Source organism: Pezoporus wallicus, unplaced genomic scaffold (genome assembly GCF_028554395.1).
Source record: "Pezoporus wallicus isolate ANWC-B61680 ecotype Strahan unplaced genomic scaffold, APGP_CSIRO_Pwel_v1 contig_5785, whole genome shotgun sequence".
NCBI lineage: Eukaryota > Metazoa > Chordata > Aves > Psittaciformes > Psittacidae > Pezoporus > Pezoporus wallicus.
In genome coordinates, this window is record NW_026641150.1 from 6,148,265 (window position 1) to 6,174,808 (window position 26,544).

General features: G+C 40.8%; 1 protein-coding gene across 4 annotated transcripts in view; it reads left to right on the top strand.

Annotated features, from left to right (window-relative positions):
* AFF3 (ALF transcription elongation factor 3) overlaps positions 1 to 26,544 on the top strand; it is a 322,024-nt gene that overhangs the window by 206,877 nt on the left and 88,603 nt on the right. For all 4 annotated transcript variants that reach the window (XM_057422167.1, XM_057422168.1, XM_057422169.1 and 1 more), the window contains one exon: positions 22,381 to 22,432. In XM_057422167.1, the coding sequence (XP_057278150.1) occupies positions 22,381 to 22,432 (52 nt within the window). The remainder of the gene's footprint in view (positions 1 to 22,380; positions 22,433 to 26,544) is intronic.

Sequence of the window (26,544 nt, forward strand, 5' to 3'; positions counted from 1 at the left end):
TCTGAAGAAAATGATAAATGGAAGCGCTGCGTCTCGCACGTTGGAGTCGCAGTGTGCGTGGTGGTGTTTTTGCTGGGCTAAAATTCCTGGTTGCCGGGGTAACATGTTTTGGAAATCCTCTACCCTGGGCGAAAGCCGCTGCAACTTGAAACCCACTGGGGTTGATGCTTGGCAGGGGCACCAACACTGCTGGGTGAGGAGGGCTGCCCGCTTCGCCAAGGGATTTTAAGTAGGGAAGCAAAGTAAAACGGGTCCAAAAGAAGAGAAAGGCAATCGGGAGCACTGGATACTTCCAGGTTCTCATAAGCTGTTTTTTTTTCCCACACCATCAGCATGTCCCATCAGCCAAAGTGTGGGGGGTTACCTCACCCTGGGGCTGAATCCATCGGTGATAGAAAGCTGAGAGGTGTGTGCGTGCCTGGGGTGGGTGGGAGAAGAGGAGAGCAAGAGGGGGAGAAAAGAGAGATACAGGGTTCTGGACACCTGCCAAGAAAAATAGCTAACATTTTGCAAAAGAGAAATCCTAAGACTGAGGTCATAGTGTGGAAAAAGTCTGTTTCACAGACTCTTGAGCCTGAACTCAGGCCAAGTTTTTTTTATGTTTTCGGGGTTTTTTGGTTTTTTTTTTTTGTTTTTTTAAATGCAGGCATCCTTATTAACATTTGAACACTAAAGCTTGTCCAGGAATGGAAAGATTTTGGAATTTGAAGTGCCTTAGTTTTCTACTTTGTTGGTACACAGATGTATTTTTTAATTACAAGAAAGAGAGGTTTTGAATTGGAAGCTGCCTCGTTTTGCTTTTTACTTATTTTACAACTATGAAGACCACATTAAGGGACTCTATAGAAATGCCTGTTTCTCCCACAGAGTGACCTCAAACAAAAAAAAGAGACTTTTCAAGCTTGGAGGACAACTTTTTATTTGCCATGCAAAATACAAAAGATACTGAAACCTGAAATGATGATGAATTTTCCTGTGTGGAAAAGTCCTACTGTTCAGCCATGAATAGCTATGTTTTTTAAAACCTTTACAGTAGGAAGCTGGCAGCTTCATGACCATTTACTTTTCATACCTAACTAAACAAATTATTGAAGTTCTTCTGTCTTAACCTCTGGATTTGGATTAAATGTCAGAGTGTGGATATTTTTCAACTGAGGGGAAAAAATAACTCTTTGGATTTGTTAGGATGTTATTGCAAGCAAGTTTTCTGGTGTTTGATTTGCTAAGCTACAACTGGAGTCTGCCTTCCTCAGGGTAAGAATATTTCCACATTATCATTTCACCTGCCGTATTTTAAGAGGGAGAGTATTGTATTTTTGTGTGTATCTATCTCAGCTTTGTGCCTTCTGTTCTTTGTTTAGCATGCAGACAAGCTTCATCTCCCAAAAGAGATGTGGAATATGATCATTGGCAATTTAGAATTGATGATAGATTTGACAAGCAAGCAGGGTGATACACCAGAGCTATCAAAGCTGGAGATGAATCAGGACAAAGGTTTGGATGAGGTATATTGTTCCTGAGATTCAAAAGAGTTATACTTACAGATCATTCCAAAATCAAGGCAACTGTACCATTGACTTAGAAAGATAAAAGCTAAGTTTTTCTGAGAAAAGAAAAAAAAAAACAAAAAAAAACCGCAGTTTGATTGGCCTACAGACCTTTTATGGCAAAATAGTGCAATTACAGCTGGCATTTCTGCATGCTGATTTCTATTAGTTCTGTAAGATATTTTGTCAGGATTCATTTGTGCTGATTCCCCCTTTCATTGCATAAACTGTAAGCAATTGTAGGTAAAGAAAAGGAATCTCTTGACATATTTCTTCAGGGATACGCTCCAGGAAACACACTGGATCAGGTATACTAAATTAAAACAGAACTCATCTGTTACTTGATAAACATGTGGACTTACTGTGTATTTAACTGTATCAGAATTTAGTGCAATTATGGGTGAAAATCCTGTACCTTCACCATCAGCTTTCCTACTACCAAAGCAAAGCAGACAAATGAGCACAAATAATATCTTTAAAGTATTTAAAAGCATGATACAAAGGATGAGCAAACTACCCTTTTGTACCTTGTCTGATGACCAATTTTTGTGCCATTTTTAATGGCTGAAGTTGGGGGGAGGGGGCTTGGAGGGGACCGTCTGTCCTGAAGTCCCCTAGGGAGATGAGGCAGGCAACCCAGACATGCAACCTACCTTGATGTAGTTCAGATGGAGGCCTAGTACATCAAAGAGCAAGGAAAAGGTCCTGGGTTGGGAACCCCAGAATATCACAGAACATAACCTCAGAAAAAACTTGTCATCACTCTGGTCTGTACTGGTTTTAACTGCTAGACTTAAGAAAAAAATCTTGTGGCTGCTCATGTAAAATCCACGTTTTTTTCCATAACTTATACAGTAAATGTAATATGAGACACAAACTTTAATACTTGCAATCACTGTAAGCAGATTCTGTAGACTTCTGTGGAAGAAAGGATTAAGTTTTTGCCACAAATTGTTAAAAAACCCAGGGCTCTTCCTCTGCCACAGGGTCAGGTTTTGATCTTGCAAATAATTATAGACAAGCATGATGCTTTCCAGCAGGACTTCTTTCAGCATCATTGTTTGAAAGACCTAGAGTTCCCATACCTAGAGTCATGTTCATGCTGTGCTACCCATCTCCAGTTCACTTAAAAACATTTCCCCATGAGCTGCATGCTTTACTGGGGGCAGTCTCAGCAGGGCAGGGTGACTTACATATGTCAAAATATTGGCCTGCTACAGAATGACTGCACGTGGAAAGGCCAAGGGAGATAAAAAACAGGAACCTGTGTTTGTCACGGCAGAGGTTTGCTTTTTCTCCCCATCCCTCACAGCTGCCACTAGCGTGCTCTCGCATCCCACGGTGCAGTAATCCTGATGCAGTGCTGGTGAGTGAGCAATCCAGCACTGAGGCCAGGAGACAGAAGGTCTCTCAGGAGGTGCGTCCTTTCCTCCTCTGAAGAGATTTGTATTCAAGAGAAAGAAACTTCTCCCTGAACCTTTCCATAGGTTTCATTGCTATGTAAGAATTGTTGACTGATACCACTCTTCAGCGGGCACATGCTAATGTAAGGAGCCCTGCAGCACCCACAGCAGCCTCCTGTGATTGATGCTGACTAGCCAAGAGTCAGGAAACAAATTTCCATCTCTGAATCCTGGAATAAAGAGAGAAAGAGGAAGGATAGGATACAGTAACAGAAAACTTGTCATCCAGATAGGATTTTAGGAGTTTCATTGTTACATGTAATACATAAAATTGAATACAAACACATAAACAATGAGACGTGTGCACAAAGCTGGATCGTGAAGGTTAGTTTGGTAGAAAGGCCTAAAATACTGATAATATTCCCATCTTGCATGTATTTCCTTAAGACAACAATAGGTGGATGACTTAATAACCATCATCTCCAGGCATTATGGAAAGATTATAAAAAGCAACAGCCCTCCTTTTAAAATTATTTTGATTTAGTTTTCTCTAGCAGAAGTGGCAAAGTAGCCATGATCCTATTTGTCTCAGTGATATTGCAGAGCTATGAGTTCACTATGAGTAGAGCAACTCTTTCTGTGCTCTGAAGAACATAAAAGCTTCGGTGCATAGCTGGAAAGCAAATACCTCTTGCTCAAGCCACTTATGTTTTTCTACTTGAGAAAAATTAAAATCTCATCTTATTTCTTTGCATGAACTTGTCACCCACTCAGAGTTTTATCAAAATAAATCTCTAGTGCTTTCCAAAGAACATCTTCCGTATGAGTTGCATTAGCTTTAAAGACTCACCAAGAACAGAGTGGTCCAGGCTGACACTCTTGGTTTCCAACAGAGAAGCAACTTCATGAATCTTACACTGCAATTCTGCAACTCAGTTAATTAAGTATTTGATGTCCTAAGAAGCTGCTGCCTCCCGAAGTCAAGGAGAGGGAGCCTCCAGGCCCCGCTCCCATCTTTGGCCACCAGACACAGTGACGTTCGGAGACTTTCCACCCATCACACTGTTACACAACTCTTCCCCTCTCCCCAGTACACAGAGTTTTCATTAAATAGTATGAAAAATTAACCCCACTGTTGTTGGAATGCAGCTGGGTAATATGTGGCCTCATTTGCTGCTACAGGAGAACATGTGTTTGCTGCTTTGGTAGTGGGGGCTCTGTGGATGGGGCATAGGGGCGCTTGGTAGCACAAACCCTGGGGAACACCTTTGCAGACCCACATCCCTGCTCACTCTCCAGGTATCCTTGCACAGGGTGATTTCTGATTTCTCCTTCCTTGTCTTGTCTCATTATCTGCTATCCATCCTGTGCCATCCACTACCCCTTCTTCTTTTCTTCCCTTCCTTTTCCTTGCTGCACCCTTTCTGCTGGTCTCTTACTTGCCCATCCCTGGTTTTGTCATGTTGACCACCTGTAGCCTCGTTTCTTCTTCCTTTTCACCTCAACTGGCCCTTTCCTTCTCCACTTTAGCCCCACAAAACATGTCCCCATGTCTCCTGAGAAAAAAGAGAAAAGAAAGAGATACAAGTAACAAGGAATACACAGATATACCCATAGCAGCTCAGGTTCCTGGATTACTGGGTATGTCTTGTCACCTGCTTCTTTCTCCTTTGTCCCTTGATTCCTCCATCATGTCATCTTTGCTTCATGATAAATCACTGGGCTTTGTCAGGTGCCCAGTTATTGCCCCAGCCTTCCTTTGGGGCACATAGTTTTCTATTACTTCTCTTTTAAGAACGAGAAAGAGAGAAATTACTATGGAGAAAAGTTTTACTTAACTGCAAAATGCTTTCCTTTTATAACTTTCAGCATGATTGGCAGATAGGTTTATTTAATCAAATTGCCTTTTCTGTCAGTGTATTATTTAATGAGGGAGATCTTTTTTTTTATTGCATAGGAAATGTGGAAGCATTTGAGAATTTCTGATGTGCTATTTACTCATCCATTATGTTGAGAATCAGTTTAATTTCAATGTCAGCAGTGGAATTAATAATCATAACAGTTATCTGTCACAGAATGATCTATTTGGGGATTTTCTCAGCAAAGCAGGATATATCCTCCACCCTTTCACCAGAGAAGGAAGTTTTAAAAAAATAGGTCAAATTTGAACATGTTTTTGTTTTGATTATCCCTTCCAGGCTGGTGGTAAAGGCACATATTTTCACTTTAATTCACTGTTGAGTCACTGATATGATATCCTTTCCTAGCATAAATTATCCCTCCTTTTATTTCACTCTGAGTTTCTCAAACACTTCCATCAAGGACAGCTCCCCATTAAAGTGCAGTTTCTGTCCCTTCCTGGAAATCAAAAAGACAGTTCTAGTTTTCCAGGGATAATGCAAAATCCACTTTTGGCAGTCATGTTAATTTGGGATGATTCTGTTCTGGTTTTGGTGTGGCACTTCACCTTCAGACAGTTTTCTCATGTTCTGTTCTGGTTTTGGTGTGGCACTTCACCTTCAGACAGTTTTCTCATGTGAAGGAGGGGGAGCTCCTGAGTGGATGGGTGGACAGACATGAGGGAGGTAAATGGGGCCCCAAGTCTGGTTCTGCTCCCTTTGGGATTCCTTCAGTTCTGCGGTTCTGTGCAGCCCCACATAAATAAATAACTGATAAATGAATAAAACCTTTCAGCTGATATATTTGATAAGTACAAAGATGTTTTATATGACTCCAAAGTAAGGGCAGTAACTGTTAAATGAATTGCTTTTTAAATAAAACACATCAAAGAAATTTTTAAATCCTTCATTGTTCCTTAAAATGGTTTAGTGCCTCATTAATTCTTGATTAGGCTGGTTGTTAAGAGGCCGTTATTATGTGGTAATAAGGTGTAGGAAATTACCTCTAGGACTATAGTCATGTCACGCAGACCTGCTATAGTTAGCACCTCATCAGGTGCTGAAGCCAAGTGCCAGTGGTGTAAATTAGGGGTTCACTGCCTGGTGGTGGGGCTTGTGGTCGTGGTCCTGTGTGATGGGGAATTTGCTGAGATGATGTGAGTCCTCTGGTGCAGAAAAGTGGAGAAGTCCTGAGGAAATGCAACTCTCTCGGCAACCTCCTGTACTTCAAGGGCTCCCTGTCTTTGGCAGAGCATGGAAACTGCTATGAAACAGTGGGATAAAATTACTTTGCAATTACATTCATTTAAGTAATTTCAAATATGCCTGAAGCTCACACAGATGAAAGTCCACTCTCTGCTATGTGATTTGTCAGGCAGAAAGTGTCATAAGAGGTATTTGGTGCCAGTCCAGCAGAATACCCCCAAACTAATGACCTCTTCAGGTCATTAGTATTTCTTTTGAACACACAACCCTCCTCAAAGCCTGCTAGGAATGCTGGTAAAGCTAATCATTATTACCCTTTTACAAACAAGAAAATGAGCCTTAGGGGCTATTTTTATTGTGATTTGATGCAACATTAATCAGTATTCTGAAGAAGAGACATATTTGAATGTCCCAGGCTGAATATATTTATTCTTCAGTGTGTATAATCCTTTTTTTTCTCCCCAAAATCTCTCTGAGCTTGATGCTCTAATGCTCACAGTATGCAGCTCCCATTCATTACCTATACAGGGAGCTAATGCAATACGGCAGCATCACTGTCTTTGAAGAGCACCAAAGATGCTAATAATTAAAAGCATAAAGCGCATTCTCACTGGTACTTTCCTCTTATTCCTTCCTGGGTTTCAATCTTCGCACAGCAGATGAGGCACAGTCCTCAGAGGATGGAGAGCAGCTTGGCAGCAGTGCGGCTGCTGTCACACTGCCAGCATGCAGGGGTGATGCCCTGCGGGGTATGCTAGCGCCTGCTCGCCTACTTCTTCATGCTGTTGGGTTTCGGAGAGCGTTCACACCTCAGGAGTGGTGTCGGAGCAAAGCTGCAGGAGAGCCCCACTCCTGAGAGGCTCATGTTGTCCCTCAACCCCCAAAACAGGGCTACTTGCCTGGGTTTCAGTCCTAAATATCCACGTTTCTGGTTATATAGCTAGGCACTTATTTCAGTGTGCTTACATCCACGTCTGCAACCTTTTCAAGCCCCTGGTGTTGTTGCCAGTTGCCCTTTGGGTCATGTGTAACTGTGTTCTTTGCCCCAGCCCCGAGCACTGCCCCAGCATTCCTTGAGGATGGACCCCAAGCTGCAAGTGTCTGGAGAAGGGCACATCTTCCTTTAACCCTTCATCAAGCCTCAGAGCTAGGGTCACAGGGAAAAATGTCTGTACTTGGTATTTCAGCTGCTTCAGAAGCTGAAGTACCCCCAAGACCCATGCAGGGCAACTCTTGCCAGCCATTGGCAATGCTCACCCTCATCCCCAATCTACCAGACCTCAGAGAAGCCCAAAAGGCACATGCACCCCTCCAAGCCAATTTTCACTCACCCCTTACCGCTGTGACGAAGGACACCCCTCAGCTTTGGCTGATCGTGGCTGTGCCTGTTTGCCTGCCCAGTCACAGAGCCATCCTAGTACTGAGATGGAGGCAGACCTGATCCCCACACAGAGCAGTGTGCCAGCAGCAGATCCCCTCCCTATCAGACAAGAGGCCAGGCACCATCATCCCAGCTGTGGTGGGCATTCCACACCCAGCCCCCATGATCCCAAGCAGGGTGCAGAAAGCATCTACCTGCTGCTGTTTCATACATCTGCTGAAATGTATTTTTTAATCTCTCAAGATAATAGTTTAACAGTTAGCAGAGTTGTCATGACGTTTACAAAGATGGTGGAAAAACTCCACCAAAACCCAAGTATTTAAAGGGTACTTTTTGTGCAATTTCAGATCTCATAAGAACAAATGGAAGGAGCAATTACAGCCCAAAGCAAAAACTGTTAGGAATTAATAACACGAGCATAGCAGTAAAGAACATCAAGAGTTAACAGTCCCAGTGTGACAAAGGTTTATTTAATCCTACTCTAAACAAGCACTATAACAAATCCTTGTTGGAAATGAATGATCTCTCACATGTAGCTTAAAATAATCAAATTTTGATTTAAAATACCAAAATAGGTCAAATGTTCTGGGCTCTTCTAGAAGAAATTCAAACTGTCCAGTCCAATTTCATTTTTTATTTGTAACATTTTACAGACGAATAAATGTGTTCTTTACGTAAAACACGCCTGCCCCATTCCAGCCAGGAATGTGTATTTGCCAGAGAATTACAGACTCTTAAATGTTGACATATTCTGCTCCAGTAGCTCTGCTGTGCTCTGATAGAAGGGATATTGTTGTATATAGAAAGATACTGTTTCGGCACCTCTTCACTTTCCCACCTTGTTTTTGGCCTTCTTTCCTCAAATCTCCTCTTAGCACAGGCTTCAAAGGCAAAGTAGCAGCTGAAGAGCATAAGACTTTGGGTCATAAGTATGTCTAAGGCAATGCTGATCTGTGTCCAGTCAGCACCTGGAGTTTCCTTCCTCGTTTCTGGATCTGATTGAACAGGGTGGCTTCGGGAAAAAACAGTTAATCTTTCTGACTTGGTTTCCTCTTACCAACTGAATAAGGATAACTGTGGGTTTGTTTACTCTTGACCTCTTAGGGTGTTGGGAAATGTACCTACGCAGAGCTCTCTCACTAGAAAATAGCATGACAGGATACAGCCGAGTAGTAAATTGGTACCTGTCTTGATAGGATGTGTCCTATTTCATACTAGTTAATGATCCTGGTAATAATGAGAGTAGATCCTTTTGCTTTGGTGTTCAGCTAGAAGGAATAGTCGGAGAAAGTATCAACAAGAAGATTCTGGCAGACCTTTTGTTCACTCCTCATTCTTCCCTGGCAGTGCTTTAAATCACATATAAACTTCAAGCATGAGACATTTATGCAAATATTCATTAAGGACTGTTTGCTGCATCCTTGGAATGGTAAAACCTTTTCTGCTATTAGTGAGGATAGTAGTACACTGAAAAATACAGCATAACTTCTTTAGATTAATAAAGACTGCTGGAGATAGTCCAAAGGTTTATAGAACTTCTGGAAAGTTATTTACATATTTTAAAGGTCTTTATTGTCACTCTCCTATATTTAGTCTATTTTATTCAGTATTTTCATCAGCCTTCTCTGTTGTCTTCAGTGCAGTAAAAATATTTAAGTGCCTGATAAACCATGTAGATCTGAAGTATTTTCTTTTATCAGTAAAAAAAATCATTTGCCTTGAAGATAATATAGTGGACTAAATTGATTGCTGACGAAACTGATTTTACTAGAGTGAACTGATGATGAAGCTAACCCAATACATTTAGTTTAGGAGATCCCCTTCTGACCATTAACATTCTTACTACTAAATTTTATTATTTAGAAGTCACGTGTCATCCGTGGTATATATCTTTTTTAATGCATATTGCATAATATAGGCACGATATTTGCTTGCAAATTATTTGCAGTTGTACTAAATTAACATGTTATTATCTGTAGGACTTATACTTACTTAAATATCAGATAATTACCCACTGCTTTGTCAATATTAAGTCCTGCATATTTGATTTCCATACCCAAAAGTACGTCTGAAATAATGAATAAGGACTGTTCTGATTAGATTTGATCTGACATCAAGTAATAACAAATTAAATGATGCCATTTTTTTCGAAGGTGGAGGCCATAGGTAGATCCTTAGGAGACTACGTAGAATTCAGTTCCTGAGAACTCAGTATCAGATAATTGTAAATTCCAAACATACAAACCAACCAAACAGTTCTATAAATCTCAGATGTATATTTAAATAAAATATAATATATTTATAAAATAAAATATATTTAATATAAAATTCCAGTCATTTTGGAGAAAAAATTAAAAAAAAAAAAAAGAAGAGGCAACTTCTTAAATTTCAGTCATGTAAAAATCTGAGAATCCATTTCCTGCATGCTTGGTTCGTACCAACACTTGGTCACAACACCACTATGGTACAGAATTTTTGGATGGCAGTCTGACAGCTGATGACAGAAAAAAAAAATCATAGAAAGCTTAAATTAACAACCAATGGATGGGAAAATGAAATAAGACAGTATGTTTTGTGGATGCACATGAAACTCAAAGCAAGGCTATTTTCAGTATTTCACAAAATGAAGTTGAATTAGCTTCTGAATCAGCATGGGTCATTTATTTTTATTTTTATTTTATTTTTTAACAGAATAAAAAATCATATGGGTCAACTAAAACCATAAAAGAAATGTGGTGTTCATTTTCTCAGTGAAAGGAAAAAGATATATTCGGGGCTAATTGCTTCAGTTAGGTTACCTCACCCCAGAAAGTGCTTGGGAAGCCTTGCTACAGCACTAGATAGAAACATATTTCAAAAGAATGTTTTTGAAAGAAGAAAATTAAAGCTTTTCATAAATGTTGAACTTAATCATTTTACATAGAAATTAAACATTTTTAGTTATTTAGGGAAAAGCAAATCTCAATATCTAGCAGTTCACGAGCATTTTGGCCAGCCCTCACACTGTTCTTGATGGCCAAACTGTTAGAAAATTCCACTGAGCTCTAAATCCCTCACACAAGACTCTAGTTAGAGCCACACTTGAGCTTTTGTGAAAAATGGTTGTCAACATTTTTCTCAAGATGATGCAATATTTCCAAAGATTCAGGATGGCAGAGAGCATTATCAGACATCATTTAAACTTCCAAATGATTATTTTTTACAAGGTGGTTGTGGTAGTTAGCAGCTGGGTGGTAGAATTAGGCAATCAGAATACAATCGTGTCTAATTCATTTTTATACACTACTCCTATTAGTTAAAAAAGGATATTTCTTTGCAAGTGACATTACAGCTCTGACATATGATTTTTGAATATGACTTTTTCTCAGAAACTGCCAGCATGGAACTGCCAGCATGCCAAGCTTGTGTCCAGAAGGAAATTTAAGAGCAGTGATAAAATGAAAGGCGAAAATAGAAGCCCTTCTTGCAAAGAGGGGTTTGTAATAGGTATTCTGACACAATATGAATGATGAGGGGTAGAAAATTCATAATGGTGTGTAGAAGTGCAACACACAGTCTGTGCGTAGAAGGCTGACCTATAACTCATAAGATAGTGTGTATCGAGTGAGTTATGAGAGTTGTTCCCTGGTGTATATTTAAAAAGAGACATTAGAAAGGAGATACAGTGTGGTTTACTGTTTGAGAGCTAACTTCATGATTTTGTCCAAAAAGTGTCTTTCAAGAAAAAACACATTCTTTTTTTTTTTGGTGGTGATGGTGGTGGTGAGTTTGTTTTTTTTGTTTGTTTTAATACATATATATATATATTGCAGTACAGGTGGTGTATTTCTGCACAGCACATGCAGAATCTCAGTGCTGGGGGAAAAGCCCTTCCCCTTTCAAAGAGCAGCCCTCAGTTGATTACTTCAGCTGTTGCAAAGTCCAAAGGAGATTATTTCTTAAGGAAGAGGAATTTCCCATTTTGACTCCTGCAAAGGGTTATCTCAAATGAAAACAAGCAAGACAGAAGTGCTTGCTGCCATCAGACCCCAGGGCAGCTGAGGGTTTGTGCCAGGAAGCCCACAGACAACTCAAGCACACTCTTTGACTGGAGCTGCACAATGCAATTTGAATTAATGGGATCCCTCATGAGCAACCACCCCTTCAGTGCAGCTCCACGTGAAGCAAAGGAAAAATCTGACCACTGCAGACTGCACATTTTCCTTCCCCAACCAGTGAAGTCCATGGTCACATGCTTGCCCCATGTGCCAGGACCTATCTCCAGCTCCAATGTCCCTACAGCACCTCTGCCCCAAGCCATGGCACCACCTGAGCAGCCCCTTCCCTCCCTCAGCCCACCCACAGGAAAACCTGACAACTCCTCCTGTATTTTGGTGGGTCTGTTATCAATTCAGAGATGACTGCCATGCGGGGTTATCTTATGCCCTTTCAGCATCTTGGGGTAGCACCAAAAGCGGAGAGAATACTGTCACTAATGCACCATCTCCTAATAAGTTTGTTAGGATGGCGAGCTTAATAAAAATGCTGGAAACACCCTGGCCATGGAGGTAGCCCCTTTGGAAGCAGCACTGCCTCTTACTTGGAGCCTAGCACATGAGGTGCTGTTCTTCATAATGATCAGCAGTCCATTTGCCCCATGGGGCAGAATGCAACCTGGCATTTTGGCCAAAAGCTTTGGTTTCTTTTTGTAGTCTGACTTATAAAGAAAAATAAAATGTGTTTTTCCCTATTCCTAGCTTGGCTGCACATGAAAGGCACTGAGAAACCTGCTCATGGGAGAGGTTTAAGCCCGTTCCTACAGAAATTTGCAGGCTGGAAATTTTGACAAAAATCACAGCATCCCCTACATATTTAATGCACAGAACCCTACAGCTCGCTTCTCAGAATCAACCTGGCTATTCATGAGCTTTTGGGTCTTTCTGCCCCTTGTTTCCTTTTTCTTTTCTCCCTCTTGCCACACACTGCATTAATTATTTGACAATATATACTGACATTGTATTATTTCAACAATAGCAGAACGTAATGGCATTTAATTAGGGTCTGGAACATAATAATGGTATGAAGAAGATTTTGGCAATGAGATTTTCTTTAATTAAAATTTCATTACTGAAAAAGTGTTGTGCTATTGCCCTTTCCAGTGTGTGAGCAACAGTGTCTGTGAGTGAAATGGATGACCCACCAGGGATGGATAGCGTGGTTTGCCACCCCTTATGCCCTGGTTGTGTACTCTCTGCTCTTCTATACCGTAAGAACCTATGAGTGCACAATATATTTTAAAGTCTCCTCAAAGTATTTATTTTACAGTGCAAGGCAGGGTTGTTTTTGTTTAGGGGGTGTCTGTCAAACAGCTGGGGTTGTGAGGAGCCTGTTGCACCATGGACCTGTCAATTAGCTATATTTTATCCTCACAGCCCATATCTTTAAATGAAATGGTATACTCCCTTTCACAGTAGCCAACTGGGTTCTTGTCTGTTTATTTGCTTGTTTTCATCATTTTTTTCTAGATCTAGTCAAATAAACCTGTAAATTCAGGTGTACACTATGGAACCTGGTCCAAAACTATACTGTCTCGCTCCTGACAGGGCTGACAGAGAGTATAATCACTTGTATTGTCCAGAGTACTGTTTACATAGAGGAGCAATAAATACCTGTTGAAATTTTTACTGGAGGTCTCCCAGATGGATGGTTCATTTATTATTACAGACATGGTTTCATTTACTTAGTTATTAAAAGAAGCAGGTTGCTACAGCCCATTTATAACTATATTAAAACTAAATGAAGCTGTAAGTATTGCAGACGGGACTGAGTAAAATACATATAGTGGCTTTTCAAGAAACGGCTAGGAAAAGTATTTAAAAGGAAATACTGAAAACTTTGGGGGTCCTGGTATGTCTTTCACAACCATGCTTCTTCTGGCTGGAGCTTGGGAGATTATGGAGGAGGTATAGTTCCCATATGTTCCTGTTCCGCAGCTCAGTGCCATACATATATACTCTGTAGTAGCCTCTCTGCATCTGCCTGTCAGCCACGTGACATTGGGAGGCACTGAATTAGCATGTTCATACCCTCCTCTAGCCTTTATTGACACAGAGTGCTTCAGCTGAGGATATATAATCATCTTTTTCTTTATCCTAGAGCCAGAATATCATTGAATACCAACCCCAGCTACAGGAGGCGATGGACCGGCTCCATCAGCACCAATCTGTAAAACAAAGGCAAATTCATCAGGTGGATACCAGAAGTCTTAGTTTTGAAGGTACCACCAGAGGTCCAGCCTAGTCAGCCATGAAATTAAGATGAAGGCTGTGGATGGTCTTTGTGGCACTTTTTTAGCACTGAGGACATTGCACCAGACATACTCACCCTGCTGAATAAAGATAAAATTTCTTACTGGATGCGAAGCACATTGTTACCTGGACACTAGAGTGTGATTTTATTTTGTCCAAGCTAGACAAATAAAGGAGAGTCCCAGTAAGGAAAGGTTGGTGTCTCAAAGTGGAAGAAATTGTTGGCCAGAAATCAATGGGGTAGAAAAACTTAGAAATAAGGAAGTTTGGAATTTTTTAAGCAGAGCTTGTTAGGTTAGCAAGAGACTGCATTTTCACAATCAAGAAAAATCCCAACTTTGCTGAAAGCTATCTCAGCTTCAGTGGTGAAGTAAAAGAAGCATTTAGAAATGAAAAAGCAATCTGTACAATAGAGATGAACTATAAAATGCATGCAATATGAAAGGGAAGATAATCAATATAAAAGAGAAATTATAAAATACTGAAGATGGATAAAAAGAATAGAGTATACCAAGGGAAAGTTCAAGGACAGTGAGAACAAGGGTTTTCTTAAGGTATATAAAGAACAACAATAAAGAAATTCCAGCAATAGTGCCTTATTAGCTGGAAATATTAAAGCCATTAATAATATTAGAGTCAATAAATATTTTTTAATATTAGAAAAAGCAGGGTGCCTTCCTAGCAGACAGGCAGGAAGCTGAACCATGTCTAGAGACAATAAAATATTTAAATCAGTTACCCGCGATACAAGTATCCATAAAACTCAAGTCTTCCGTGCTACCATATAGCCATGAAGGTCGCTGGTTAGCAAAATCTGAGGGTCATTTGTGGGGCACCTTGAAATGTGGGGTAAATGCTGGGAGATAGCTAATGCTGTGCGACACACAAAAAGGCTAAGAAGGAAAGTTTAACGACTGGTTGCCTGCCGCCTCCCACTGCACACAAAGTTTGGGGGGAGCCCAAATAGGGTTCCCTCAATGCCACTAAGGAACTTAAGGATAAGAGCACAGTTATGTTGTTATTTATGTTTTACTTTCAAGGAAACAAATGTAAGTTTTTATTTAACCAAAGCTGATTCCATTCTGTGAGGAGCTGGCAACTAGTACGTGGTAGGAAATTATATTAACCAATGGTAAAACTTTGTAGAGGATGACAGCAAAAGAAACAGTGAGGATGGAGCAGGCTATCAGATAGTCTGAACGATTTCATAATCCAGCCTCACTTAAACAAGGAGACTTGAAGGAAACCAGCACATGGCTGTGTATTGCAGAATAAGGAATGTCCTCCTGACTCCCATTTTTAAGTGGGAATCTACCCTGGGAAGCTGCAACTGTGAAAGCACTGGAGAGATGGATATGCAAGACACTTTTCATTTTGGTGTAGCAAAGTAATCTCTAGCCTGAACAATCTCATTTTCCTTGCCCAGCCAGCAAGATTGAGATATAAACCACCGCGGACTTGGGTATGAACGTTGCTAAATGAACGGTCAGCGTTATACAGATGATTGCAGTCATCTGCAAGGGAGTGCAAGAATACAAATGTCTGGGACAATGACTCCAGCATGAGGACAGATGCTTGTAATGCTAGGGATTAGGCAGAAAGAGGCTATTTGTAAGGAAATAATCACTGAGTACAAAATCAGATGCTGCACCTTCAGCGAGGAGACTTGGCAGTGGCAGTCCTCTCTCAGACGCATTAGATTGCTCAAGATTTCTGCCACAACAACTGACACTCAAGGCAATAGTGCAGTTCATGCACTCATTTCATTTCACATTTGAAATTAATATTTCGTAGATGGCAGCCTACAGTTGCTAGGAAATGGGGGGGGAGGGGGGGGGGGGGGGCGAGAGCATCAGTAAATAAATAACTGCTAATCACACCCAGAGAGCCTGGGGGGAGCAGGGGCAGAGAGCCAAGAAATGCTTTGGAAAATTGTGAGTGGCATATTTTAAACTTTTATTCCCCAAATGTGTTTTCTCCTATCACACACAACATGATCAGCCATGAAACTTTGGCAGTTCCTTAGTGATTGGACTACTTAGGTGGGTGCTTAAGGTGTGAGCTGCCAGTATGTCGCTCACCACCCTTCCCTCTCTCTGAGGGGGACACTGCATGCATTTTTAGGTGACTTCCTTGCACAAGAATTGAGCTTACATGGGTTCATTTCCCTGCTTTTGTGAAGAATGTCTCCCATTTTTAAGCAGATAGTCTGGGTCCTTCTGTCCAAGCGTCATTCTCAGGAAGCACTGTGGACTGTGAGGCATTTTCTTGCCACCTTCTCAAGGAGTTAGGAAATTTAGGGTATAATTCAATTGCATTTGTTCTCCCTTTCTTTAAAGGGGGGAAACATTATCAGGGCAAACACAACCACTCACCAGGGCAGCTGCTGCAGAGGAAACCTTATTTCAACTTATGCTCATAGGAGAGAGTGATGGCTGTATCACTCGGAGAGGGGTGCCTTGCATTTCTAATGAGACCGTCAGTGTAATGGGAATTTAGCAGAGCATTTAGCCAGTTTAAATGGTTTTGGAGAGCCATGTAGACCAGCTTAGACGGATTCAAGCCAAGGACAGAAATCTTTTCCTTCAGAGCATCTATTTTTTATTGAATTGCTAATTCTATTTGTATAGACTGAGTCCGTTTTTCAGGCATTTAAATTCGATACTCTGGAATTAAATCTCACATTGATATATATGCTTCATTCCAGCATTAAGTACATTAATATTTCACCAGCCTGATTTTACTGGCCTTTTCCCTCTGTTTTTAATTAGATTTGATGGTATTCTATATAATCGTGTTTTTCTACATGTTTCTGTGTAGCGGAATTTGCACAAACTGTTTGTGGAGAGGGGTTTACAACTTAAACATCATATATTCCAAGTGAATTCTAGATGCTGCAAGCAGTGCTTGCAGAGGTCTTACAAGCCTGTTGAAAGCTCTATTACAGCATTTATAAAATATCCTCTTGATCTAGTTGTTTACCTCAATCCATAAGCTTTTGACTTTGTTTCATATAAAACACAAATAAATGCTACACTTTTCAGATAATATAAATGCATGAGCTTTTTTAAATTGAAGCATTTGCATCAGTTATAGCACTAAAGTGAAAAATAATTTCAGCAATCAGAATCTAATTAATTAAAAATTACTACTGTATAAAACAGCTACTCCCATATTTAGGATTAGTAAACAAAGCTATTTGAAATACCTGTTTTGGCTATAGGTAAGCAGCAAACATAACTGGCCATCTGTTATGTGCAAATAACCAAGGCAATAGCAACAACATTAGTTTCCCTTTTTTCTTTTTTTATGAGAAAGGAAATGTGTTCATCTGTTTCTTATGAATTCTTCGTACTTCTTAGCAGGCAGATTTTCCCTTGCGTTTCTCTTTTAGAAAACAACCAAAGACAGCCAGAAACCAAAGGTACATTTGTCTTATTGGCGCTTAAGTCTTATTATGTACGTGAGCACTTCTAGTTGAAATAATCCCAGTAACATAAGGGCACAGTCTGGATAGGAACAGCAGATTCCCACCTGGCATTCTCTCTCATTTTGCTGGGAACAAGAGTTAAAGGTCTTGCAGTGTTGTGCCTCCAGGAAGGTTTTGTTTTGGTTTTCTACAACATGAAGTAATGCTTTTCTTCTCCTACAACAGCGCATCAGTTGTGACTTGAAACATCTGGAGGCAGCCTGAGAACCTTCTAGCATACTGCTACGTAGAATAGTATCTATTTTCTTTCTGAGCTTCTGGCAATATTGAAATTAATGTCCAGTTCTTGAAAGGTCTCTGTGCATTTATGGGAAGGAAAATAAAATGTCAATATTGTCCATTAAAAAATAAGATGATTTTCCAAAACCAGTCTCGTTCCCCAAAACCAAGTGAAACATTGTGGTGGCACAAACTCGAAGGAACACTTAGTTATCTGATTTTCATATTTCATCACAACTCTTTGCTTTGTGGGGTTCCTCTTCAACTAAAATCAAAGTATTTTTCCACTACTGAAGTTCCTTTCCTACATAATGAGCAGAAATCACAAAAGTCCATAACAAACATGGTATTCTGACTGAGATGCTGCCTAGCATTAAAATGGAACAATATACTTGATCAGATTAACACATTCATGAGATCTTTCACAAATTGCAAAGATGGTGACTTCTGAATTTATTTAAATGACAATTGCAACATACATATATTTGCGCCCCGGGCTTGCAAACCATTGCCATATTCTCTCCTGAAGCATTAGTGTTAATGATTTAATTACTATCAATATTTTCTCTTTCCCATCTTGAATTTTTTTTCATTTTAATTTTCAAAATTATCATGAAGACCATATCTCATATAGTAGCTTAGAGGATACCCCAGAGGGATGCAAGGAGGGGTTTCTCCCTCATTTTCATGACCTCTCTTGAAAATCTTTAGGGCCTCTTCTCTTGTCATTTGATTTATTTGCCAGAAGAGAATCTCTCTAATCACAAAAGAAAACCACAGAGGCATTTTTTTTGAGAGTTTTATGCCTCCGTAAATAATTTTCAGGGAGGAATTTGTTGGGGAAGGGGGAAAAGAGGATAGAATTCATTAGACCAAGGACTGTGAAATGTATCAGAGGTTAAAGTAAAAAGCAAGGTGTTAAGTCTGCTGCTTCTTTCATGTGCACCAGCAGCTGTGAAGACTTGTGGGTCTGTGTCTTCATCCTGTAAGAAAATCCATATCCTGCTAAGTAGGGCCAAGCTGTAAGGGTCTCAGACTGGCTCCAGATATTAAAAGTTGCAACTGATTCCCAACTGGCTATTGAAGACCATCTCCGCTAGACACCATACCATCCACAACCCACATCCGAATCCACAACCCTTACCCAGGAACTCCTTCTCCTGCAGCTCTTTCAAACCCCAAAATCTTTCACCTGGGCCCTGGCTCTACCCTCACACTTGAAAGCTGATGTTGCTTCCCAGAGGGGAAACTAGATGTCTTCTTGCATCCCCTGGACTTTGGTTGGTGCTGTACATGATCCTTGCTCGGGTCTTGACTTTCCAGCAAGAACAAATCAGGAAAAAAGACAGACAGATGAAAGAGTGAAGTTGCAAGTCTCAACCTGACCATTCCCTTTGAGCAAGGTAGTTCCTGGGAAGCCTGTAACGCCCTCCCTTCCAAAACCCTGGGTACTTTTGACCAGGAGCATCTTCCGGCCCTGTGACATGCTGGGGTGAGCAGGGTCCCTCTGCAGTGCCCCCCGTGGTCACCCCACCTCAGTAGCCTGCTGGACAATACAGTGAGCAGCCCCCACATAAAACAGGTCAGGCTTTCTGATGAGCTATGTAGGAGATTTGGACATGCAGTCACATTGAAATTGGCAGATGTTGGATATCGGTGCCCTCCAGAAGACTAGTAACCCCTCACCCTCTTCCTTTCCCATTGTAAATGAGCGGCCCAGCACCCCAGGCTGCAACCCCTTAATTGGCTACTGGAGAAGGAAACCAGGTGGCTTGCTGAGGCATTCCTCAATATCCCAAACTCATCCTCATTTCCTTTCATTTTGTCTCTACCTGTCACATTCTTTGCAGAGAAAGGAACGAATGCATTAATTAGAGTGCAGTGAGCGGTCCCATCCAAGCATCCCACCCCTTGCTGCCTCCACAACCTTGCAGAGATTTCACTAAAAATGTGTAATTAGGTTCTGCAAAGTGATTGCCTGACCGCATGTGCTCTTTTCAAGTGCAGAAGCCCTTATGTAGTGGTGTGTGCTTTTCAGAGCTGCATCGAGTACCATTTCCTTTTTCTAGCTTTTGTTTACAAAGTTATATTTACTCATCTTCTTACCAGTGCCCAAGCACATCAAAGCCAAGTCCATTCCAAAAAATCCTAAAGCTCATGAACGATGTCACTTCCTGGCCTCAATTTTGCATATTCTGAAAAAGGTGTTACAGAAAATAACTATAGATAGGCTGTGTTGAAAAGGCTGTATTTGCACATGGCCTTATGTATGTGTTCGTCTGTTCATCCTTTTACTAGTTTGCCAGAATATGTAAAGAAATTTCATTCCGAACATGGGTTGATTTAAATATGACCTGAAGTTCTCTGCTAACATAGGGTGTACCAAAGCTCCTTCTGTGCTGAATCTGCGCCAAAGTGCTTTTCAGATAAATTACAAATTAATGCCTCTCTTTAGCTTAAAGTGTTTTTCTTCTCTTTTGCCTATCTTCAAGTGTGGTCTGCTGGTCTAGATATGGACTTCTTTTTTAAATCGCTATTGTGATGGTGGAAATGAATTGTTGAGGAGAAGCGTTCCTCAAAAGCACCCAGACTCAAAACTGATCTAGCTTACTGGAGTCCCTATAACACAAATACCTCCTTGTCACCCAGGCCATGCTTCAGCCTGGGCTGTGAGAGCTGCCTCATGTTCAGAGTCTCCTAGTCCAGGACTGCTGGCAGGTGAAGCTGAAGCAACCAGTGGCAGTGTGACCTGCTCTGGCTGTAGCTTTGTAGATCAGGTCTCAGGGCCTCAGATGACTGAAATCAGTGAAGACTTTTAGGCGTGGAGGCTATACCTGCACAGCTCCTGACTTTACAAGGTAGACCTCTACACTGGCAAGCTGTCTTAACCTGATGCCTGATCCTTATGACAAATACATGGATCAAACAGGCCAGATTCCACTCAGCAGAAAAAAAGCAAGCAAGTAAGCAAGCGTTTTATGATTACCTGTTTTTTCCTATCCCCAGCATTAGGAGATAGTTTGTACTCTGTTGGTAGTTCCAAAAGGGGCCATGAGCCCCAGGGAAGCAGTGCTTTTCTTGGAGAGCAGTGCTTCTGAAATGAGAAACAGACAGGAAAAATAAAGACAGGCTAAAACATGCAAGCAAGGAGAGGTTGATAGACCATCTCTCTCTGGTTAAATCACAATGAGTGCCGATTTCATCACATTTAATCACGTACTGGTCAGTTCCAGATCTGAGCTTTCTGTTTTCAAGCACTATTTTCTCAAGGATGCCCTGAAAAGATCCAACTTTTTCAGTTTGAGCAATTGTAAGATTGTTTGGCTCCCTGGGATCCAAAGCCAATGTGGATCTTGCAGTATTTACAGGAAGCTTTGCTTCTCTGACATATTTTAGCTCCTAGGAGTTACATCCTGTCATTCATACCTGTCCCATTTGCTCACTTCTCAGCAGGGCTTGTTAGCTTGGATGGTGGCTGCATTGATACAGCCACTGAGTTTTTGCTGACTCGGGAGATGACAGAGAAAGCTTTTTCCTGCCTGTGGACATATTTCCAGATAAAACACGAGCAAGTCTTGCTTTGAGATTGTTAAGTTCCCCTAACTCAATGGGTGTCTTATATATTTGAGGTGTCTGCATTGCAATGTGATATGTTGGTTTTACAGAGGAAAAATCTTGGCACAAGTAGAAGGAAATGTGGGGGAATAGGAAGACAAGAGTCTTTAAGAGATGAACTAGTGGGAATTTCTGCTCTGACCTTGAATCCTGTTCCTACACACCTACGTTCCCCAAAAGGTGCTGTGGGAAAACAGGGAAGCAGCTGTGATGGCAGCAACAGGCAGGCACTGTGTGTATAGTGAGGAGCTGAGGAGAGGGTGGTTATGCTCCGTGCTCTTTTAAGACACAGCACACCGGGTAGCCCATGTAAGTGTCACGCTTTTCAGGCATACTCTTGGAAGATCTAGGCACAAGAGCAAGGAGGTGGTTTAGAAATTACTACATATGTCTTCCTGAGATATTTGCACTCCAGGGACCACCCACATCATAGGATACGTTTGAATTGCTCACCAAGCTTTCTGCTGGAGTCAAGATGAAATTGCAGATTCTCTTTTCCCACAACGCAGGAAAAAATAGCAACTTTCTGAATTATTATTACTATTAACAGAGGCGTTTTTTAAAAATAGGTGCCATTCTTGAAGACTTTTGAAGTTCTGGGGGAAATCTTTCCACCTCTTCAACTCCTTTAACTGCTGGTTACTTAACCCCAGCTTGTAAAAAAAAAATGCCTGGAGGTAAAAACAAGCTCCTCTTTTTTGTGAGCCAGTTTAAGCAAGTTGAGGAAAGGATATGGGAAGGGAGGATGAAATCCCCATTAGGGAAGAAGCCTTATTTTTTACATTTATGTGACAGTGAAATCCTTGTGGATTCTTCTGTGCACTGAGACAATATATTTTGGTTTTAATTGTTTCAGTCAATGTCAATTTTACATCAAACATGCAATAAAGTAAAAATGGCCTTTGGGAAACATCATTGAATCTATTTTGTGCTGCAGTACTGCCAGTGTAAATATCTACTTCTGTTTTGTAAGCTGAAAGCCAAAAGGAGCAAAATTTTCCTTTCAGAGAGACTACTGACCTGTCAGCATCAAAAATATTATTTTTAGCATACAAAAATTGTTTTTCAGTGATTGTAATAACAAGAACCTTTGCAAAATCCATTATTACTCTAGTAAACATTTTCCCTTGGGCAGTAATAGAAGGAAATGTATTAAGAAGTTGGTTGATAGCAACTGGATAAGAAAAAATTATGAAGTATCACAGCTACAGTTTCTGGGATAAAATATATTTTCTTTTTCTTTAAATTATTAAATGTTTACAGTAGCTCAGAGGAAAATATCAAATCTGAAGCATTTTTGTAAATTATAATTTATTTCACTGCTTGCTTTCCAGAATGCTAGAAGATGACCTCAAGTTAAGCAGCGATGAAGAAGAGAATAACCAGGTAAGAACCATTCAACTAACATGTCACTTGTAGCATGTTTCATGTGGAAACTGAGCTACTGCAAATATTTTGCTAATGCTTTTCAAAACATACATAAAGGTTATCAAAATACATGGCAGTACTGTAACTGGAGTAACAGATGTTGCTGCTCAGAGCCAGCCCGTGTGTGCTAACTGCTGGATTGGTGGGGAACAGTCTGCAGTGCTCTTGATTTATTACCTTGATGTGACCCAGAAGGTTTTTGTATCAGCCTCCTCCTGATTTGATTTTGTTTTGTTTTAAAGAGCAGCCAAGGAAGGGAGAATCAGGAATTCTGGATTAAGGATTCAGGCCAAACTTTACTGTCATGAGCTGGCCCCAAGTATTAGCAGCTGGGCTACTTTCCCTCTTACCTGCCTAGAGCCTCACCAGCATCCCCCCAGTCCTCACCTCTCCCCTGAGCATTTTCAGTCCTGTCTCTGTGTGGCCCATGTGTGCCAAGAAAGCTGAAGACAGCTGGGAGAAAGCCTTAGCTGTGCATTTGATTCACTCCATAACACAGCAATTAGGGCACTTGCCTAGGTTTTAATGACACCAAACTACTTGGCTGGGAGCAGATATGTCAGCCAAATATTCCGTGTGTTGAGAGATCTGGGTTTGTTGCTGGGGGAAGGTGTCTCCCAATGTTTTTTTTCTAACTATTACAAGCTCACTAGAATAGAGGTGGATCTTGACTTTTCAATGGCCAGCTGAGTGCCTCATTTCCAAGCAGAGTTATGCCATACTCTCTCCTTCTCAGAATACTGTCAGAGGCGATTGGGTTGGAGACGAGAGAGAAGGAGCCTCTTCCCTTTCTCTTGTACTAAAATGCATGCCCTGTGCCTTCAACAGAGCATATGAGGGAAGTACTGCCCCTGGTTGCATCTCACAGATGGATCCAGACTTGGATGTAACAGGGTTTCAAATATGATTATTTCAGTGAGGGGTCACTGGAGCTATCTAGACTTCTGAAATTCAGGATCTTAGACAAATTCTAGGTATGTAGGCATGAAGCTCTTCCAGGGTTTTCTTTAACTCTTGTTATTAGAAGTCTCAGTTTTACAATATAATTCCAAACAACAGGTAAATCAAAAACCTTTTAATATTTATACTACACCATTATTTCATCTATTTTGAGCAAAGCTTCTTGGTGTTCAGAAGATTCAGGACATAAATTCAATTATTTACATATTTATAGAATTTCTTTTTGTTTAATGTATTTCATCCTGAAATGCTTCACATTTAATTACTCTTCCTGCTTGTCTAGATAGTTTAAAATACAGTGCATAGACAGCATAGGGCAAAGTAAAGTGAGGGACAGAAAGTATGTCTGAAGAATAACAATAGCACACCAAAAGGGAGGAGCCAGGGATCAGGAGAGATGGCTTGTCCTTCAGGTTGGAAAGGAGATGGATGTGAGTATGAAACAGTATGGCAGAGCCAGAGAGCTAAAATTCAGGTTTGCTTCATAGCAAGCAGAAAAGGACATGTGAAAATGTTTATCATGTGGGAGATAACATTAGTAAGTTTAAGTGGAGAAGGGATCATGGAAAACAGCTTCTGGTTGGACATACACACGTAGTACCTTCGGTTTAGTGTCAGCACTTACAACTGTTAACATCTTTCGTGCACTTGACTTGTTCAGTATTATGTGTGCTACACAAGGTCTTCGCTGAGTAAGCAGAGTTTTAAAGTACAGCTGGTATAGCCTGGGTCTTTCACCCCAGTGCTCAAACAAGCTTTGCAGAGCCAAGACAGAGCTTGCTACACACGCAGCAGAGAGCAGAGCTGAGATCCCATTACTCACTTCTAATCATCACGGGCCCTAGCATGAGCAACCATCGGCAATTACTTTGTGATTTGGTCCCTGTTCCTAGTCACTTTTTTTTCTAACTTGACTGTACAGATAAAAATCTCCTGGAAGCACAGGCTGGCTCCTGCTGTATGAAATGCTTTGTAGAGCCTCAGCTGAGATCTGAAGATTTGCCTAACAAGCAATCCTAGATAAATATGCCTGCTGGATAAACAAAACACTACATTTCCATCTTCCTAGTTGGAAATAGGGTCCAAAAAAAGAATAACACAGGTCCTCTCTGCCAATAAATGCACAGATTATAACATGGACCTGCGCTAAATATCAGTGGGAGACCCCATGTCATTTTACTTTCTAATTCAGAGGCTCTCTAATCTCAGATCTCCTCCTAAGCTTGAGAACAGGAAAGAAAGAAACCAAAGATGAAGGGATAGAAACAGTACATGAGTGATTCCTAGATATTTCTTATGTAGTTAACTGACCTTTGAGCAATCAAACTCATTTAGGTAATCCAATCTCTCAAAGAGCTGAAGGTGATCTGTACAAGAACTGCGAAACTTTTCATTTTGCTGATTTCTGAACTGGGAATTTTAGGGGAAAGATTCTGAAAACTTTGGAGGAGATTTTTTTTCCTGTTGGAAATTGCCAACCAGTGACCGGAAAGTTTCTGAAGTGGTGCAAAGGGGGACAGGTGCCTCTGTGCTCCCAGAGCTGGAATCTGGAGGGCTGTGACTGACCCAGGGAATGTGAGCCATAGTGATGAAGGCCAGATGCAAGACAGAGGCATGATTAAGAGCTTTGGGACCACAGTGGGCAAGGCATTCCCATCCCTTCCCTCCTCATTGGCAATTAAGGTAGTGAGATTCACAGACCCAGGAGAGGCAAAAGAGGCTGTGTTTGAGCTGAGTGTGTGTGCGCCGACAGTAATTACATTATCCACACATATTAGTCTCTTAATTTTAATTACATAAATGTATTTTTCTTCTTTAATGAGCATAGTTTATCCATTTAAACTCATCGTTTCAATTTTACAGGCAGTGATCATAAGATCAAATATGCAGAAGGAAAATTTCCTGTTGGCATATTTTACATCACACAGATTGAAGAAAATGTACTTTTTAATCCCCAATCAATATCTGAAGAGCATGCAATTAACAGATACCAAGGTAGTTAACACAAATCTGCAAGTTAAAGAGCCAATTCATTTTGATTTATAACACATAGAGTAATATTTTCATCATCGTTTCTCCCAGAAAGCATCTGAAGCTTTGTAGCATGAAGATGTCAAAATTGTATTTAAGATTGTTCAGAGTACTGAAGTGTGGTGGTTATTGCCTTTTGGTTCCTTGAAGTGTGGCATAGCACATGAAACAGTCCCCATTTTAATACCCTGCTCTTCTCCGTAGAGGTCACTGGATAACTTAAATCAGCCTTGGGTGAAATATTAAAAGGATATTGTCAGTTGTAATATGATCAATTCTCTTTTTTCCCACCTACTTGTCCTTTTACAACATGAAAATTTTGTAATAGAAAGTAGTTCTTTTAAGGAGAAAAAGATCTCTGGCATCGTTTGCGCAATTCTTGTCAATCAATAGCCAAATAAATTAACTGACTGGTAGGCATACATGGAATAATAATCTAACATATTTTTGCAACCCAAGTCTGCTTCCTTGTATGCATTTTTTCTGCGCGGGATCAGGTTGGTTGCCGCTGAAGTTTTGTGGCTATGAAAATTTATTACCCACAGAGTCAATCTGCATTCTGGCTGCCAAGTCTGAATAAATAGAGTCATTGTGCTTGTCTGGAATATGTAACCAAAGTTCACCGAGTCAGCTTGACTTTCACATCCCATGGGATTCATAAAAGCCAACACCCTGGTATGTGCTCTTGATTCCTGCCAAAATTTTGTAAAATTGTATAAACAGAAGTTGAAGAAGCAATAAGAACACACTCTCAGGGACATGTCTCTGCACTCCAGATCCTGCTGTATCTTGAAAAGAAAGTCCCAATTTTAGTACTTTTTGTTTGCTCTAAATAATTGCATGACTATCTGCCTGCACCAGTACGTAAATGCAGGGGTTGAAGACACCCTCCATGCACAGTACACAGGGAGGCAGTGAACAGTCCCCTTGGGTTCATTAATTTTGCTCATGTGCCCTGCACCAAAGAGGGAAGGCAGCGTTTGCCTGCAAGTGGCTGCCTGCCTTAAGAAGGGACAGGGACAGGCTGGCCTGTAAGGTCTGAGTGGTGTGAGTGAAACCAGCCCCTCTGCAGGCAAGCC